Below are 17,513 nucleotides of genomic sequence, written 5' to 3'. Positions count from 1 at the left end.
AATACTATTAAAAGCATGCTGATGGTAACCACTTTGAGCACCTCTTGTAATTGGAGAAGTCAAATGTGACCTGTATTCGTCTTTTGTTATCAGTATATATTGAGTATTACAATTTTAATACAGTTTTTTCCTGTCTTAAAATGTGTATACATTTTTTGGCACCGTGTGTGTGTGTGTGTTTGTGTGTGTGTGTGTGTGTTTTACATTCTGATGAGAAAAAAAATCTACCAATTTAGAAATCAAAGAAGAGAAAAAGTCTTATCAGAATTATTGAAAAGCTAAGTATCATAGCATATAGTATTTTCTTTTCAAATCATGTAATAGTGCATTCAAAATTTTTAATCTCTAGTGAAAAAAGTCTGTAATTACAAATTTTGCTATATGAATGTACTGCTTTTAATACCTTTGAAGATGCTTACAAAGTTTTATTTTTAATTATTTGAATAGGTAATACATTCACACAGTTTTAAAATGTAAAAACACAGTGAAGAGTCTCCCATTTTCTCCTGCTTGAAATGAAGCAGACTCTTCATTTCAAATACGGTGCTTTTTAAGGTGCCCGAAGGAGATCAACAGGCAATGGAGCAGAACATGGTACTAAAGAAACATTACAGGGCTTGGAACTAAACTCAGGGTTGAAGTGCCTCTGCCACCCTCTGGTCAGCTTCAACACCTGGGAAAAGGGACTCACCTCTCTGTATCTCAGTTTCCTCATTTGTGAAAGGAAAACCTACATCAGACATTTTCTATGGGCTTAACAGTGCCTAGACGCCCTTCAAACTCTCTCTAATACAACCATTGTTACGAGTCTGAGGTGTATCTCTTGGAACCTCTTCCCTGCATTTACATTATACTGACCTACACGTACACTCTCTCTAACCTGCAAAGGCATCTCGATGGCTTTCACTACCATTTCTCAGATACTTCTAAAACATGCTTCTTCTTATATTTCTAGTGGTGTTTACATTCTGTTTTCCGGACGTAAAGGTTTGTATCTTTTAGATGAATTCTTTTTTTAGGGGGGGTCAATATAATTCTTGTGTTCCATTTAATTGTTTTGGCTTTGAATTATATTTCATCTGAGATTTAGAGTATCACATTCTTTTGGGACCGCTTTTTCCCACTCCTTTATCATTTATCTAAGATATTTTGTTTTCAGTGTCTCTCTTGGAAACAGCATTTAAAAACTCCAATCTGGGGGCTGGCCCTGTGGCTCAGGCGGTTGGAGCTCCGCGTTCCTAACCCCGAAGGCTACCGGTTAGATTCCCACATGGGCCAGTGGGCTCTCAACCACAAAGTTGCCAGTTCAATTCCTCGAATCCCGCAAGGGATGGTGGGCAGCGCCCCCTGGAACTAAGATTGAACATGGCACCTTGAGCTGAGCTGCCGCTGCGCTCCCGAATGGCTCAGTTGGTTGGAGCACGTCCTCTCAACCACATGGTTGCCAGTTCCACTCCCGCAAGGGATGGTGGGCTGCGTCCCCTGCAACTAGCAATGGCAACTGGACCTGGAGCTGAGCTGCGCCCTCCACAACTAAGACTGAAAGGACAACCTGAAGCTGAACGGCACCCTCCACAACTAAGATTGAAAGCACAACAGCTTGATTTGGAAAAAAGTCCTGGAAGTACACACTGTTCCCCAATAAAGTCCTGTTCTCCTTCCCCAATAAAAATCTTATAAAAAAAAAAGTTATGCTGAAATTACTAAAAAAAAAAAAAAAAACCTCCAATCTGTCTCTTCTAATAGGGGAGTATAACCTATTTACCAGTACCATTTACTTTATGCTTTCTATCAATTATGCTTCCCTTCTTTCTTCATGCCTGCTTTCACAAGTTAATTTCAGTTTCCTTTTTTTTAAAAAAAAAATCCCTTATTCTCCTTCCACTCAAAGCTTCTCAAACGTGTCAGTACTAGGGCGTCCTGGATATGTAGGAAGCAGATCTTTGGTTGTTACTGGCTTGTGGCCCACGACTTCCAAAAAAAAAAGTCCTTCACGTAAGTGAAAAAAACACATTCACGTAAGTGAAGAGTTTATAATCTAAGTACATTTCAAAGAAAAACACGAAGTACTTTTCAAGTGGCTTTCCTTGACACTGAATTATCAAGGAATTTAATGACTTTAGCATTTAAATCAAGGGAACATTATACTTAATTTCGTTTACAACATTACCAAGAATTGTTCCCATTTCAGAAAATCATGTTGCTGGTGGTATTTAAGACCAGCACAACATAGCTGTGTGAGTCTGTGTTCACAATCATAACATTCTAACGCTCCCTCATACTAGAAGTAGCTAACTATTCATCTTGCCTTCTAATGTAGCTGTACCCCATCACATCATGGTCCTCTTATTTTCTTCGACTACTCTGCTTGTTTTTCTGCTCACATTTATTAATAAAGGACTAGGTCGGTGAGCAATTAAGGTGTACAAAGAGCTTCCCTTATCAAGGAAGCTTGCAGGCAGGCCAGAGAATCTCCCAACGCTCAAAGCAGGGAAGGCTTCATCGTATTATTTCATTTCTGGACCAAGAATTATTTCTTTTTTCTAATTTAATATTGTTTTGGTTAAGGTTTTATTTATTTGTTTTTGCAATGTCATTCCATACAAAAGCAACAGAAACATAACAGTCTTAACAGGAAGTTTACAATTAATATTTGAACAGAAAACCTGTATACATTCTCATTTACAGCAATTTTACATGAGAAATTCACTGTGTAAAAAGTTGTTCTTTCTAAATCCCTCTGGTGCCTCAACTCTTGGAGTATTATTGGTAGAAGTCCTACATAGCACAAATTAAGACTGTATAACTTACATAAAACCTATTAATTTCACAACTCAATTTAATACCTTTGACTATCCAGTGCTCTGTATGAGGGAAAAAAAGCCATCTTTACATATTGATAAAAGGCCAAAACTTAAGTTTCCATAAAGATATTAAAGGTATCTGATCCTGAGAATACTTATTAGTCAGACACCAGTAAAGAAAGCTGATGTTAGATTGCTCCCGTGAACATAGGGTTAAACCCAAACCAGCCATCTGACAAGTGGAAACTTAATGTCTAAAATACACGTGAGAAACCAGTTAGTATGTTTGTCGGGTTACCTTGGAGGATGCTAGGGACCAAGCAATTAAGTTTGTTGGAAGAGTGCTTCAAGTTCAATTTTCATTGGATTTAGCTCCATTTTCAGTTTAAAACATGCAAAATTCACTCTACATAAAATTGTTTCTTAAGAAAATAAGGCAAGTATGACAATTCCCCATGAGATAATAATTAACAGAAACCACACAGTTGCAAACGCAGAGGCCAGGTTGGCTGGCCCTCCCTTCAGCCAGGTAGAGGCAACTTGCTCTCAGTGGCCTCCTTATGGCACCAGTTCGCTCATAGCTGAAAAGTCTTTCAAGGGTTTACACAAGCTTCCAAATCAAACTCATCCTCTACTTGACAATCTACGAGTCCACCTTTGGTAGGTGTGCCAGAGTACATATGGAAGTTATCCTGAGAGCTTGTCTGGGACTCGGAGCTGCTTTCTATGGATTCAGTCTTGGGATGAAGGCCAGGTTGTCAAAGGAGCCTCTGGACTTCTGTTATACAGTGGTCATAGGCGATGATGTGCTTTTCATAGTTGATCTGCTTCTGTCTTCTCGTCGGGACACTTTCATCTGTCTCCAAGTGGGTGAGCACTGCAGACATCAACTCCTTCAAATCAACTTCCCGATGATGATTTTCTCTCTATTCCAAAGTCATTTATAAGGAGTTTTCTTTTATATTTTGCAATTTCTTTAACTCTGGTCCTCATTTCATCTTCTTCAACTGTACTTGCAGTTGTACAGAACCGGGCTTTGAGCCTTCAGGAATGGTAAAGCTGTCAGGTCTGCGGTCCCCTGCTGGCTTTGCGAGGCCCCTGGCCCTGCACGAGCAGTGGGCTCTGAGCTTGCCCCCAAGACTCCAATTCATGCCCAAGGCTCTAAATCATAAGGGGCGGAGGAGAGGCCACGCCCCAGGCATTCTTTCTTTCCCTTCTTTACATCCACTAAAGAGGTTTGGAGTTACCTGGCTTCTCTCTTGGTCCATAACACCCAACTAGGAGCCTTCCCCATGAATAGCTTTCCCTCTTCTTAGAAAGCAGTAATCCTGGTTTTAGCCTGGATAAAGAAGGCCTCAGCCAGTCACCTTATATCCCATAGAGGGGAAAAAGACACACATACAACAGATCCAGCTATCTAAAACATTCACACCTACTTTTTATACTCCTTAACTTGGAAGGTTTTTGCTTTTTGTTTTGCTGTTTTAATTTTTATTAGTTATTCATGTACACGATTCAGAGTTAAATACTTCTACAAGTTTGTTCCCCAAAAAAGCAGTTCCTCATTCCTTACTATTTCCTCTCCAGAGGCAACTACTTTCAACTTTTAGCTGCTTATTTTAGTATTTATTCCATGTCTTTATATATACATATGCATTGTTGCTACTTCTTGATTTTTCAGTTTTAAGCGATATATATTGATTCACCAGTTTAGAATAAGACCAAGTTCTCTTCTTTTCTTGACCTCACCTCACATGTTCACTCTTCCCATCTCCTAATAATAGTTATATCACAAAATGGTTTAGCTCAATAGTCAGTTTTAACTTCACTATAACTATGTAAATGCTCTTCACAGTTGAGCCATGTAGTAAACTATAATTGCTTTTTCTTTTCTGTACAATTTTCAGTGTTACCGTAAAGTTAACAATATTCTTTTGATTTTTTCATTTACTTGATTTTCTGTGACTGTTCACAACTTGTTTTCAGTTCTCTAGATCACAAGGTATTCCCCAGGATCACAAGGTACTCCCTGTCTAGATTCCCGAGGTATTCTACCAATTTATCTTTCTGAAAAAGTCTGTCCTAGAGCAATGTGACACCCTCCCAACTAAACCAGCTCTCCTGTGGCCCTGGTGCACAGCTGTCACTAGTGTTTCCAAATTCTCGACATTTTGGAACCTTCAGGAATTGAGAATGGGAAATCTTAGTTCCCGAGAATTCTCGAGAATTCCCGAAATAATCTTTTTTATGTAATTTTTATTGATCATCTGTAATAATGGCTGTCACAGTAAATGTTAATAAACAGAAAAGCTGTAGAGAAGGTGGGGTAACGGGGGTTCATGGCCCTGGTGAAGTCTTTCAGAGTTTTCGAGACACTCCCATATGCAAAAGGTCGACGCAAAACTTGAGTAAATAAAATTTCCTAAATGGAGGTTGACTGGAATTCCATGACTAATGCATCTCTTGCCCTGAGCGCTAAACAGGGGTCACTATGGTATCATTTTGGCTAGATTTCTGTTATATTTCAGGTTTTCTCAAAATATAAACAATGTAATTAATACAAACTTTATTTAACCAAACCTTATAGTATACAGTGAGTTTTTACATATATCTCAATCTCATTTAAATATTTTATTAAATTAAACATTAATAGAAAACAAATGCAAATATTCATTTGAAAACTTAAAAAATACTTCAAATATTTTTTATTTGTCATTTTTAAAATGAAACTTTAAGAAACATAGAGCACTAATTGCCTGCTCAGACAATCGTAATCTTCTTTGTAACAAATATACTTGATGTGGAAAAATTTCTTTCATTTTTTGTAGACGTTGGTCTAATTGTTATGAGTGCGTCTAAAAGCATCTTCAAGTTGGGAGTGAGAGAATGCATTGCTTCATATAAGCTCATTTCCTTCCTTAAAGAAGCAAATATTTTGTTTGCATGCATAGGGATAGGCTTTGATGTCGAAATTGATATTGCTTTAGTCATTTCACACTTCAGATCAGATTTTGACTTAATGTCAGAACTCTCTGTAAGGACATCCTTTATTTCTTCTCTTGGAACTTCTGCTGTAAATGATCCTTTAAAACGTCTTTCCATTAATGATTTCGCCAATCATGCAATTTCATTCTTACCTGACAAGGCAAAAAAATTCATCCTCGTCCATCTCACATAGACAACTAACGTTGTTCAAGTACTTTGTGAGACACAAGATCTTTATTTCTATGTTTAACCAATTCAAATTTTATTTCCTTTAAAAGCATTAAGAAAAAATTAAGACAGACCTATATTGTGCCCCGAATATTTATAGCTAAAAAGTGCCACAAAACATTATGGTAAGAGATTGGAAATTATTGTAATATTGGAATAAAATATTAGCAGGGCAAGTTGTTTTAAATAGACTGACTTACCCACCGCAGCTGAGAGAGCCAAGAACACTCACATACATCACAATCGTCAGCTGCTACCAAACTGATCGAATGTGGTTGGTGGTATCCACTGTCACTTTGTAGAAATGATTCATCGTGGAGAACAGAACACAGTTTGTATTTACACAGAGAAATATTTATTTTCACAACCCAGGATTTGACTACAATGTCATATTAAGTAAGCTACCTTAGATTTCCTTAGTTCACCTGAAGATGACACTGTAGTCAAATCCTGGGTTGTGAAAATAAGTATTTCTCTGTATAAATACAAACTGTCTTCTGTTCTCCATGATCAAATGTGCTCAATGTACAAGAGCTAAAATTAGTTGGTCATGTGATATCTGATTCTGGTGTTGCCCGTGCATGTCTGGTGGCATGTAACATTGTAACACAATGTAACTTTACATAGCCATAAACAGGAAACATGTCTAAGAGATACATTGTGAGTAGTACCTGTATTTCCCATTGTGGGTATTACTGGGTTCAAAGAGCTGATTTTCCTGATTTCTCGACCAACTTTTCTCAGGATTCAGGAACGAGAAAGCGAAAAAAATTCCCCAGAACGGGCGGGAAATAATTCCCGCCTGGAAACCATAGCTGTCACCCTGGGATTTCCCTTCACTGTTATCCTGGAAGTTACTTTTGCTTCTCTTGTGTCCTGGATCTCCTACTTTTAATACTCCAAATCTTAGTCTTCTTTCTTGGCTTATGCCTTCATTTTGATGAAAAACAGTTCATTGTTTAATAACTAAGAAAAAGCAGGAGATAAAATTTTTGAAGACAAATTTTTAAAGACATCCTACTTGACTGATTGGGTGGATATAGAATGCTGGCTTGGTAATGATTTCCCTTCTGAATTTAAAGTCATTGTGCCAATGCCTTCCAGTTTTGCTGTTTGTGAGTTATATAAATGTCTAACCACTATGCTGTATACCTGAAACTCATATAATATTGAATGTCAACTGTAACTGAATTTCTTTTTAATTAAAAAAACATTGCTATTAGCGTGTTATACATGGATTACCCATCAATAATTTACATTGTGTGAAAATATCCAGCATACACTAAAAAATGTGGACTTTGAAAGGAATTTATAATATATCCTCACATAATTACAAGGTACTTCAATCCAGGACTGCTATAAACAATATCCCGTCAAGCATAAAATAATGTGTCCGTAACAAAACAAAAAAAAAAAAAAAGAAAAAAGCTAAACATGCCTTTCCTGACCATCTACTAAAGTAGAGAATAGAAATGCACAGGGCATCATACAAAGTTTTGGCTATCCCTAAAAAAGTGCAGAGCTAATAGAAAAAAAGCATGTTACTATGGTAAAAGTAAAAAACACTATACTAATAAAAAGAGTAGTAACCCTTATTAAAAACTGTTCTCCTAGGAAAATTTATCAGTTAAATTACAAATTTTTTGTTCTTAGTATCACAGTAATTTGAAAAATTTTTGCCTTAGGTTTGATTGAATTTAGACATATAAAGTATCAGCTCTAACTTCATAACAAGAGAAGATATTTTTTAAAATATTCTTTCCTCAGACTCATCTATTTTTACATCAAGTTATCAGAGATATGATATTCCCATTATACGTGGTCTGACAATTAAGTTTGAGAACTTGCCACCGTGTGCTTACATTGGCAGCGCTGTACAAACAGCTTGGTAAGGTTTCATAACCTTGGTATATCAGTGTCTCATAGCTGAACTCATGTCAACATGAGGTGATGTCTTGCTGAGTGGCATTCATTATTGTGGTTGCGTGTTTTTGTGTGCTGTTGCGAGAATGTCTAAACTTGAATTAGAGCAACAAACAAACGTTAAATTTCTTGTTAAACTTGGCAAGAGTGGAAGTGAAATCAGGGACATGTTAGTCCAAGTTTATGGGGATAATACTCTGAAGAAAATGGCAGTGTACAAGTGGATTAAACGTTTTTCTGAGGGGAGAGAACGCATCACTGATAAAGAGAGGTTAGGGCAGCCCGTAACGAGCAGAACTGACGAAAACATTGCAGAAATTCGTTGAATTGTGCATCAAAATCGTCGGCTGACTATGAGAAGCATAGCAGACCAAGTAAACATCGCTAGAGAAACAGGAAAATCTTAACTGAAAATCTTGGCATGAGAAAGATCTGTGCAAAAATGGTCCTAAAGGAGCTCTTGCATCACGACAATGCACCAACTCACACTGCACTGTCTGTAAGGGAGTTTTTAGCCAGAAAACAAATAACTGTATTGGAACACCCTCCCTACTCACCTGGCCCCCAGTGACTTTTTTTTACCCAAAGATAAAGGAAATATTGAAAGAAAGACTTTTTGATGACATTCAGGACATCAAGGGTAATATGATGACAGCTCTGATGGCTATTCCAAAAAAAGAGTTCCAAAATTACTTTGAAGGGTGGACTAGGTGCTGGTGTCAGTGCATAGCTTCCCAAGGGGAGTACTTCGAAGGTGACCATAGTGATATTCAGCAATGAGGTATGTAGCACTTTTTCTAGGATGAGTGCGCGAACTTAATTGTCAGACCTCATATTTCTATACCCACAGAAGTCTGATTTAATTTATAAGTTCTTAGTTTTGTTTTCTATCTAAACCATTTTTTAAGATCACAAGTCCTAGTATATGCTGATTCTAAAAGAAATATCATTCACAAGAAACACACTTCTGATCACTAAATCTAGATACTGAGTCAACAGAAAACCTTATGTGCTACCAACAAATCAAATATTTAAGCAGATGTTTGTACCTGCCTTTATTAACTCGCCCATGATAATATACCCCTATACAAGAGTATTCTAAAACAGCAATGAAATGTTGTTATAATGTATGACATAACAATATACTTAATAATGGTCAAATTTCTCCTTTTGTACATAAAAAGTATAATACATAAACAGCTCACAAATTCAAGATTATAGATTAGGAAAGTCTTAAAAATCCCACAATTCAAATCTCTCCACCATCAATTCAATGGGACTATCCAAAGCCTGTTGTTCCGAAAGCTGACTGTCAAAAAATTAATTTGGATTTGGAAATGCTTTATATGGAGATTTTTATTGTCATGCCGTTTGGCAGAGTAGGATTTGAAATACATTACAACAGAAACTGACTTCAGAGCAATTTATCAGGTAAACACGCTCCACATAACTAATGACTATATGCTTCACTACAGAACAGAAAAGGCTGTATTCAAATGTGTTACCCACCCATGATGGGGAACTTCACCAACATAAATCTAACATAAGGACAAATTTATCTCCACTAAAAGAATTGCTGTAAGCATTTTAACCTTTACAACTTAAAACCACTGTGGAATTTCAATTATGAAATGACTTTAGTGACCATCAGATGAAAATCTTCCAATAACCAACATTTTCACAGAAACAGGATGGAAGTGGTACAGTTCAGTTCTGAATAGGACTGTCCTGTTCATCTCACCAGATTGATCAGCCTTCTCATCGCATGTTCATGAGAGCAAACACATTCACAGGGATCGAATCCACCTTCTGCCATGATTACGCAGCTTGATGTAAGTTGACTGTTTAAATCTAGGAGGAAGGAAAAAACATAAGACTACCATTCAGAGTTATTTTGTCTTGAGCTATGAAAATTTCATATTGTATAGATTCACAATAGCTCTCTTAACTTAGTTCTTATTTATTAATGACCTGTATCTATGAATTTATTACTACTCTTATATGAATTAATTTATATCAATTATAAATCTATGCAAATGATTGACTACCCCTTCTGCCATCAGACTGATTTCCTATAAAAGCGAATGTCTTCAGATGCTCTGTACTGGCTCCACCTGGGAAGCTGATGATGCCAGAGCCTTACTCTGCTTAATTATTTATTTGTTAGCTCCAGTACTGCTATGGACTGAATATTTATGTCCCCTCTAAAACTCGTATGTTGAAGCCTTAATCCCCAATGTGATTGTATTTGGAGGTAAGGCCTTTGGGAGATAATTAGGTCACGTGAGTAGAGTCATCATGAATGGGATCAGTGGCCTTAAAGGAAAGAGTTGAGAGAAATGATCTCTCTTCTCCACCATGTGCAGATACAGCAGGAAGGCAGCCCTCTACACACCAGGGAGAGGGTTTTGCACCAAACGATGAATCTGCGGGCACCTTGATCGTGGACCTCCCAGGCTCCAGAACTATGGTGGTTTGCTATCACAGCCCCAGCAGACTAAGACAACTTTGCTGCTTTTATCCTATACGAAGAAAAGCCTCGGAAAGGAAAAAAATGAGTTATCTAAAATGATACAAAGGGTTCTCTGGGTTTGTTTGTTTTTTTTTAAGGGGGGAACAGGGGTTGGACATGAATTAACATTACTTAACATGACAAGGGACAGAAAATAGCTGGGAAGGTTTTAAAAAATAAAATAACAAGTAACAGGCCAAGATGGAATACTATCAATATTTAAGAGGGAACAGACAGATCAATGCAACAATTCATAAATTAACTTAAAGGAACTACATTTATTCATTCAAAAACTATTTAGCACCTTTGCACAGCTTTAGAAATACAAAAGTGAACAGAAACTGACATAATCCTCACCCACAGAATGAGAGAACATACTCTAATGGTGTTCACATTCTAATGGTGGAGACATATACTAATCTAAATATTTTTAAAATTATAAATACAAATTTGTAAATGCTACGAAAGATAAGAACCAAAACACTAAAAAGACAACCCACAGAATGAGAGGAAACATATCCAAATCATGTATCTGATAAAGACTTAATATGCAGTATACATAAAGAACCCCTCTAACTCAGTAACAAAAACAACTCAACTTAAAAATGGGCAAAGGAGGCCGGCCCGGTGGCTCAGGCAGTTAGAGCTCCATGCTCCTAACTCCGAAGGCTGCCGGTTCGATTCCTACATGGGCCAGTGGGCTCTTAACCACAAGGTTGCCAGTTCAATTCCTGAGTCCCGCAAGGGATGGTGGGCTCCATCCTCTGCAACTAAGATTGAACACGGCACCTTGAGCTGAGCTGCCACTGGGCTCCCAGATGGCTCAGTTGGTTGGATCGCGTCGTCTCAACTACAAGGTTGCTGGTTCTACTCCCGCAAGGGATAGTGGGCTGTGCCCCCTGCAACTAGAAAACGGCAACTGGACCTGGAGCTGAGCTGCGCCCTCCACAACTAAGATTGAAAGGACAACAACTTGACTTGGGAAAAAAAGGCCTGGAAGTACACACTGTTCCCCAATAAAGTCCTGTTCCCCTTCCCCAAGTAAAAAAAAAAAAAGGGCAAAGAACCTGAACAGACATTTCTCCAAAGATACACAAATGGCCAATAAGCAGATAAAAAAATGCTCAATGTTATTACTCATTAGAGAAATACAAATCAAAACCACAATGAGATAACCTTTCACACCTATTAGGTTGACTAAAATAACAAAAATAGAAATTAGTGATGTGGAGAAATTAGAACCCTACCATATTGGTGGTGGGGATGTAAAATGGTGTAGCCTCTCTGGAAAAGTTTGATGGTTCCTCAAAAAGTTAAACAGATAAGAGGAGGTGGGGACTGGAAGGCGAGTGGAGTTGCAGGCAACCTAAGCTGAAAAGTCTAGCTCTCCAGAAGTAGGAAATATCAATATAAATGCTGACCACTTCAGAGTGTTGTCCACTGTGTCCACATTTTTCTGAAAATTGATTATCTTTCATGTTAGAGAACTAACTGCACATATCCAACACAGAAAACCCTGAAAGTAAATATACTCCACCCTTATATGTAGATAAAGTTCACCCTTGGAAAGCCTTTTTCTCAACTGTCTTTTCAAATTGTCCACAAGGGGGAAAAAGGCTCCAACTATACTGGTGTGGAGCTCAGAAGCGTCCACTGCTTACAAACACTGTCTTACCCTCTTTCCTCCCAATTTGTGCCTCCCCAGGCCAATGATAAAACATCAGGTGAAATGAAAGGATACTGTACTAAGATTTTTAAAAACGAAATTCAAATACTAAAATGAGTAATACCTGTACAGTTCTGTAGCCTCTAAACATGGAAATGCTAAGAAAGTACAACAGGTCCTCCAATAAGCTGGTTTCATTGTTAACACTGCTGAGAAAAAAAAAACTGATTCACGGCAGGAGCCACTGTCTGTCTGGAGTCTACGTGTTCTCCCCTTGTCTGCACAGGTGTTCTCTGGGGACACCCCAAAGATGTTCATGTGAAGTGAACTGGTGTGTCTCCATTGTCCCAGTGTGAAAGAGGGAGAGGGAGGGGGAGAGTGAGTGTGAGTGTGTGAGTGTGAGTGTGTGTGTGTGTGTGTGTGTTTGTGTAAGGGTGTCCTGTCCAAGGAGGGTTCCCGCCTTGCACCCTGAGCTGCCAGGAGAGGATCCAGCCACCTGTGACCCTGAACAGGAACACGAGGGCTAGAAAATAATTACCTTGTTTTTATTAATCTTCCTTAAATGTATAGCTCACATGTATTTCAATGATTAATATTACAAGTGTTTTAGGTCTTTACTTAGAAGTTCGGTGATATTTTTGTGACCAGAAATATGCCATAGGAACTTAACTCTTATTTATATCAATTAGCCTATAGTAAAATTGGTTTCTTTATACAATGTTTCACTTAAAGTTGCAGTTTCCAAGAACCTATCAATAACATTAACTGACAACTTATGTACTAGCAATCTGACTTTTATAAGGAAAGGGAGACTTGCTTTTATAGCCCATAAAAATTGTAAAACACAGCTTTTAACTCTTTTTGATCCATCTGATTAACAAAATTAGATTCTACCCCTACCAGCCCCCCCCCCCCCCTAACCCCCCCCCCCCAAAGAAAAACAGCTTCTTAAGGGCAGGAACCTATCTTAGTCACTTCTGTCTGCAAACACCTCCTGAACTGCTTAAGCCACAGCAATGATTAAATATTTACTGAATTTTGACAATGTTTATTTTCTCTGTATCTATATGTACCAGGAACATGTAAATCAATGAGAATTTTATAGTATACTCAGTTTTAATTAGCCTCCAGTAAAATGAGAAAATGTATTTATAAATAGGACATTCCTCAATAGCGCTATGCTTCTATGGAAATTTCGTCATGTAAACTTGAACGTTTTAAGTACTATTCAATTTTCAGATAACAGTTTCCACTTTAAAATTACCTTTTTTTAAAAAAAAATAGAATGGAAACAAGTTCTCTTTTAGCTAGGACCTCAGAATGAGTGTCAATGCACACCAGCAGCTAAGCACTAGAGCAAAAAACTTAACCAACCCCACCCACATTTATACCCCATGTGTCCAGAGACATCAAGAAGCTGCTCTGGCCGGGGCCAGACAGAACCTGGGTTACTGAATCACAATTCTGATAAATCAGCCTAGGAGAGTCCTCTGACACAAAATAATTTAAAACAATGCTTTTGCCTTTCATGTTTCAGAGGAATTTTTCACCTCCCCGACACATATCCCTAACATGACAACTGTTAAATACCAAAGGCATGGGCTTGACCCCTGAAGACACCTGCTTTACCGCAATTGGTCACAAAAGGTCTAAGTGATAAAAATATGAACAGTGCGCTAAAAAAATTCAAAATAATCCAGAGCAGGAGGGAGAGAAGTAAATATGGGCACAGATGAAATAGATTAAATAAAACTGGCTATGAGTTGATAATTACTGAATTTGGGTCCTGGGGTTCCTACACAATTTTACTTTTTTATATTTTTGAAATTTTCCATAAGTGTTGACTATTTATATATAAGTATTTTCCTATTATAATTACTATCTGTGATAGCAATCTGACTCTGGGTCCAAATTCAGCAGGAGTTTATAGGTGACTTTTTATGCAGCACACAGGACAAAACAGGTGCACACATGTAAAGATCTCAAACCACCCACTCCTAAACAACTCTTAGCACAGAAAAAGCAGTGAAATAATGCACACTATGTTGGGAGGGCAAATAAAATCCCCCACCGTCCTCAAATCCCGGTCACTTCCTCCATCCACTACAATTAACAAAACTTTCCTGGTAGAGTTCAGCTGTGGTAAGTCAGTTGAGTCATCCTGTTTCTGTATGTGCTGAGGGAATTTTCCAGGCTGTTAATGAATTTATTGTCTGCTGTTAGTACCTTAAACACTGGAGCCCAAGCTGGGTGGGTTTAATTTACTTTACATCACCTTTAGGGAGTCAAATTTAATTGCCTGCTTATAACTTTGGAAAACGTGAAAAAATAGGTACTGTAGTTTCACAATAGTGTTTTCTAGAATTATGCCATGGAAGTACATGCTTATACATAGGATTGATTTTTGGGAAATAAACTTCTCAAACGTGTTTCTTAATGAGGCCGAACACTCTTAGTAGGAAACAGAAAAACAGCAAAGTTATCAGTGTTACATATTTTTACCAGGTGTCAGTGGTATCCCCAGAAGTACACAGAGTAAAATGGAAAATGTCAACCTTCCCATTCCTCTCTCCCCAATTCTCCTCCCTTTCCCCAGAAGGACCACAGTTAATAGTCTAGTGCAAATACTTCCAGGTCTTTTTATATGTATTTACACCCTTAATGTAAATAGATATACATGGGTTTTATGAGATCATCTTATACATGTTCTGCAACTTATGCGTGTTCTGTAACACAAAAGCCTTGGCGACCTTTCCATACATAAGGCTCTACTTCATTCTTTTTAACAGCTATATACTACTCCAAAACATGAACATACAATTTTAACATTCCTTCAGTAGAGATTACTTAGGGCCTTTCCAATTTTTTTTGTTAATATAATGTTGCAACAAACATCTTTGTGCCCATATTTCTATAGGACAGATTACAAAAAATGAAGTCTCCAGGTCTTAAAGACATTTACAGAAAGCCTTTACCAATCTTAATCCTATCAACAGCACACAGTACATATTACAAATTGTACAGCATATTAACTAAGTATATATTATGAACTGTATAGCATATTAACTACATACAATATTATTACTATCGCTAGTAGCACAATAATATATAGATATATTCAATTAACAAATGTTTGCCAGGATATCAGGACCAAAATGTTATCTTATTTTTTTATTTTTTTATAGATTTTATTGGGGAAGGGGAACAGGACTTTATTGGGGAACAGTGTGTACTTCCAGGCTTTTTTTCCAACTCAAGTTGCTGTCCCTCCAATCCCAGCCGTGGAGGGTGCCGTTCAGCCTCAAGCCGCCGCCCCTTCAGTCTTAGTTGTGGAGGGCGCAGCTCAGCTCCAGGTCCAGTTGCCGTTTTCTAGTTGCAGGGGGCACAGCCCACCATCCCTTGCGGAAGTCGAACCGGCAACCTTGTGGTTCAGAGGACGCATTCCAACCAACTGAGCCATCTGGGAGGCAGCTCAGCTCAAGGTGCCGTGTTCAATCTTAGTTGCAGGTGGTGGAGCCCACCATCCCTTGTGGGACTCGAGGAATTGAACTGGCAACCTTGTGGTTGAGAGCCCACTGGCCCATGTGGGAATCGAACTGGCAGCCTTAGGAGTTAGGAGCATGGAGCTCTAACCGCCTGAGCCACCGGGCCGGCCCCAAAAATGTTATCTTATTGATTATATTTCCTAATTCTAAAGAGGCTGTGAGGCTTTTCAAGTTTACGCTTCTTCGTTTTCAAACTCTTTTTGTCTTACTGATTTTAGCAGCTCTTTATATTATTATTAATACACTGCTGTATCATAGTAAAATTGAGAACTTTTTATAGGTTGTTTCCCTTCCTTCTAGGTGGCACTAAAACCAGATTAATAATAAGCATTTATTTTCACATATTTTTCTCAACTATTTATCTATCTTCTCAGACTACTAGCTAAAGAGTTAAAATTGCAAACCACAGAAAAATAAATCTAAAATCCCAACACAGCAATTGAAAATATCAACAATAACATGAAATATTGGGAGAGTATTTTCGTTTTCTTTTATGTTTTAACACATTAATTTCTTTCAGGGACATAGTAGAGGAACTGAAAGTTAATGATAAACCCTGAATTTTCTTTTGACAATTTTGCTTCAGCTCTTTTATATACGACCTATTTTTTGCTGCTACAGGGGTTAAGAATGCACATGTAGGATAAAAACAATGTCTTCAAACAAAGCCATTAAAGATTTAGGGGGAAAAGTGTTTATAGTGTGTGTGTGTCTGGGTGTGTGGTGTGTGGTGTGTGTGAGTGTTCATTTTCATTCCTTTTTCAGAAGAAAATATTTGATTTGGGATATGTGCTTTTAAGAAACTATTATAGTCTACATTTGTTTTCTATAAAAAGATACATTATAAATATCTAGGGGTAACAAAAATTCCCAAAATTTAATAAAATGTCAACACAGGTTTCAAGATTTAAAAAGTACTTTTCAAATATGTTAGCTATGTTTGTAACATGTTGCAAAATAGTAAGGATTTTAAAAGTGCTTTTAACACATAATTCTTGGGAGAATCAAGAATTTTAAAAGCAAATAAACCAATCATATGATAGATTAACCCATAATAGTTCTCACATTACTTTGAGATGAAACTACTATTACATGACTTTTACCTAAAATGACCTTACTTGCTTATTTACCAATGGCTACAAATTTCCTCCCAGTAGATAAATGTAACAGAGTCAAGGAAAAAATTAAAAGAAAACAATAGGACTAAGAATGATGTGGTCGTGAGATCTGAGAAAAAGACAAAACCCTGAAGACGATTAAAAATTAAGGGCTAGGCCCGGTGGCACAGGCGGTTAGAGCTCCATGCTCCTAACTCCCAAGGCTGCCGGTTCGATTCCCACATGGGCCAGTGGGCTCTCAACCACAAGACTGCCAGTTCAATTACTCAAGTCCCTTCAATTACTGGAGTCCCGCAAGGGATGGTGGGCAGCGCCCCCTGCAACTATGATTGCACCTTGAGCTGAGCTGCAGCTGAGCTCCCGAATGGCTCAGTTGGTTGGAGCGCATCCTCTCAACCACAAGGTTGCCAGTTGGATTCCTAGACTCCCGCAAGGGATGGTGGGCTGCGTCCCCTGCAACTAGCAACGGCAACTGGACCTGGAGCTGAGCTGCGCCCTCCACAACTAAGATTGAAAGAACAACAACTGGACTTGGAAAAAAGTCCTGGAAGTACACACTGTTCCCCAATAAAGTCCTGTTTCAAAAAAAAAAAAAATTAAGGGCTAGTAAGCAAAATGTAAATAAATGTCTTATGTCTCTAAGGGACAAAAGAGTTAAAATAACCAAGAGTCTATAAAAAATTTTTGAAATAGGTAAAGGGAAAAGATAATTCTCAAAAGAGGTATTATAGC

General features: G+C 37.9%; 1 protein-coding gene and 1 pseudogene across 2 annotated transcripts in view; both read right to left on the bottom strand.

The window, feature by feature from the left end:
• SMIM14 (small integral membrane protein 14) overlaps positions 1 to 17,513 on the bottom strand; it is a 58,586-nt gene that overhangs the window by 27,325 nt on the left and 13,748 nt on the right. For both annotated transcript variants that reach the window (XM_033105954.1, XM_033105953.1), the window contains exon 2: positions 9,682 to 9,791. In XM_033105954.1, the coding sequence (XP_032961845.1) occupies positions 9,682 to 9,756 (75 nt within the window). In that variant the 5' untranslated portion in view covers positions 9,757 to 9,791. The remainder of the gene's footprint in view (positions 1 to 9,681; positions 9,792 to 17,513) is intronic.
• Positions 2,532 to 5,387, bottom strand: LOC117022176 (histone RNA hairpin-binding protein-like; annotated as a pseudogene).

Source organism: Rhinolophus ferrumequinum, chromosome 5 (assembly GCF_004115265.2).
Source record: "Rhinolophus ferrumequinum isolate MPI-CBG mRhiFer1 chromosome 5, mRhiFer1_v1.p, whole genome shotgun sequence".
In the NCBI taxonomy this organism is placed as follows: domain Eukaryota; kingdom Metazoa; phylum Chordata; class Mammalia; order Chiroptera; family Rhinolophidae; genus Rhinolophus; species Rhinolophus ferrumequinum.
This window is presented reverse-complemented; position numbering and strand designations above follow the sequence as displayed.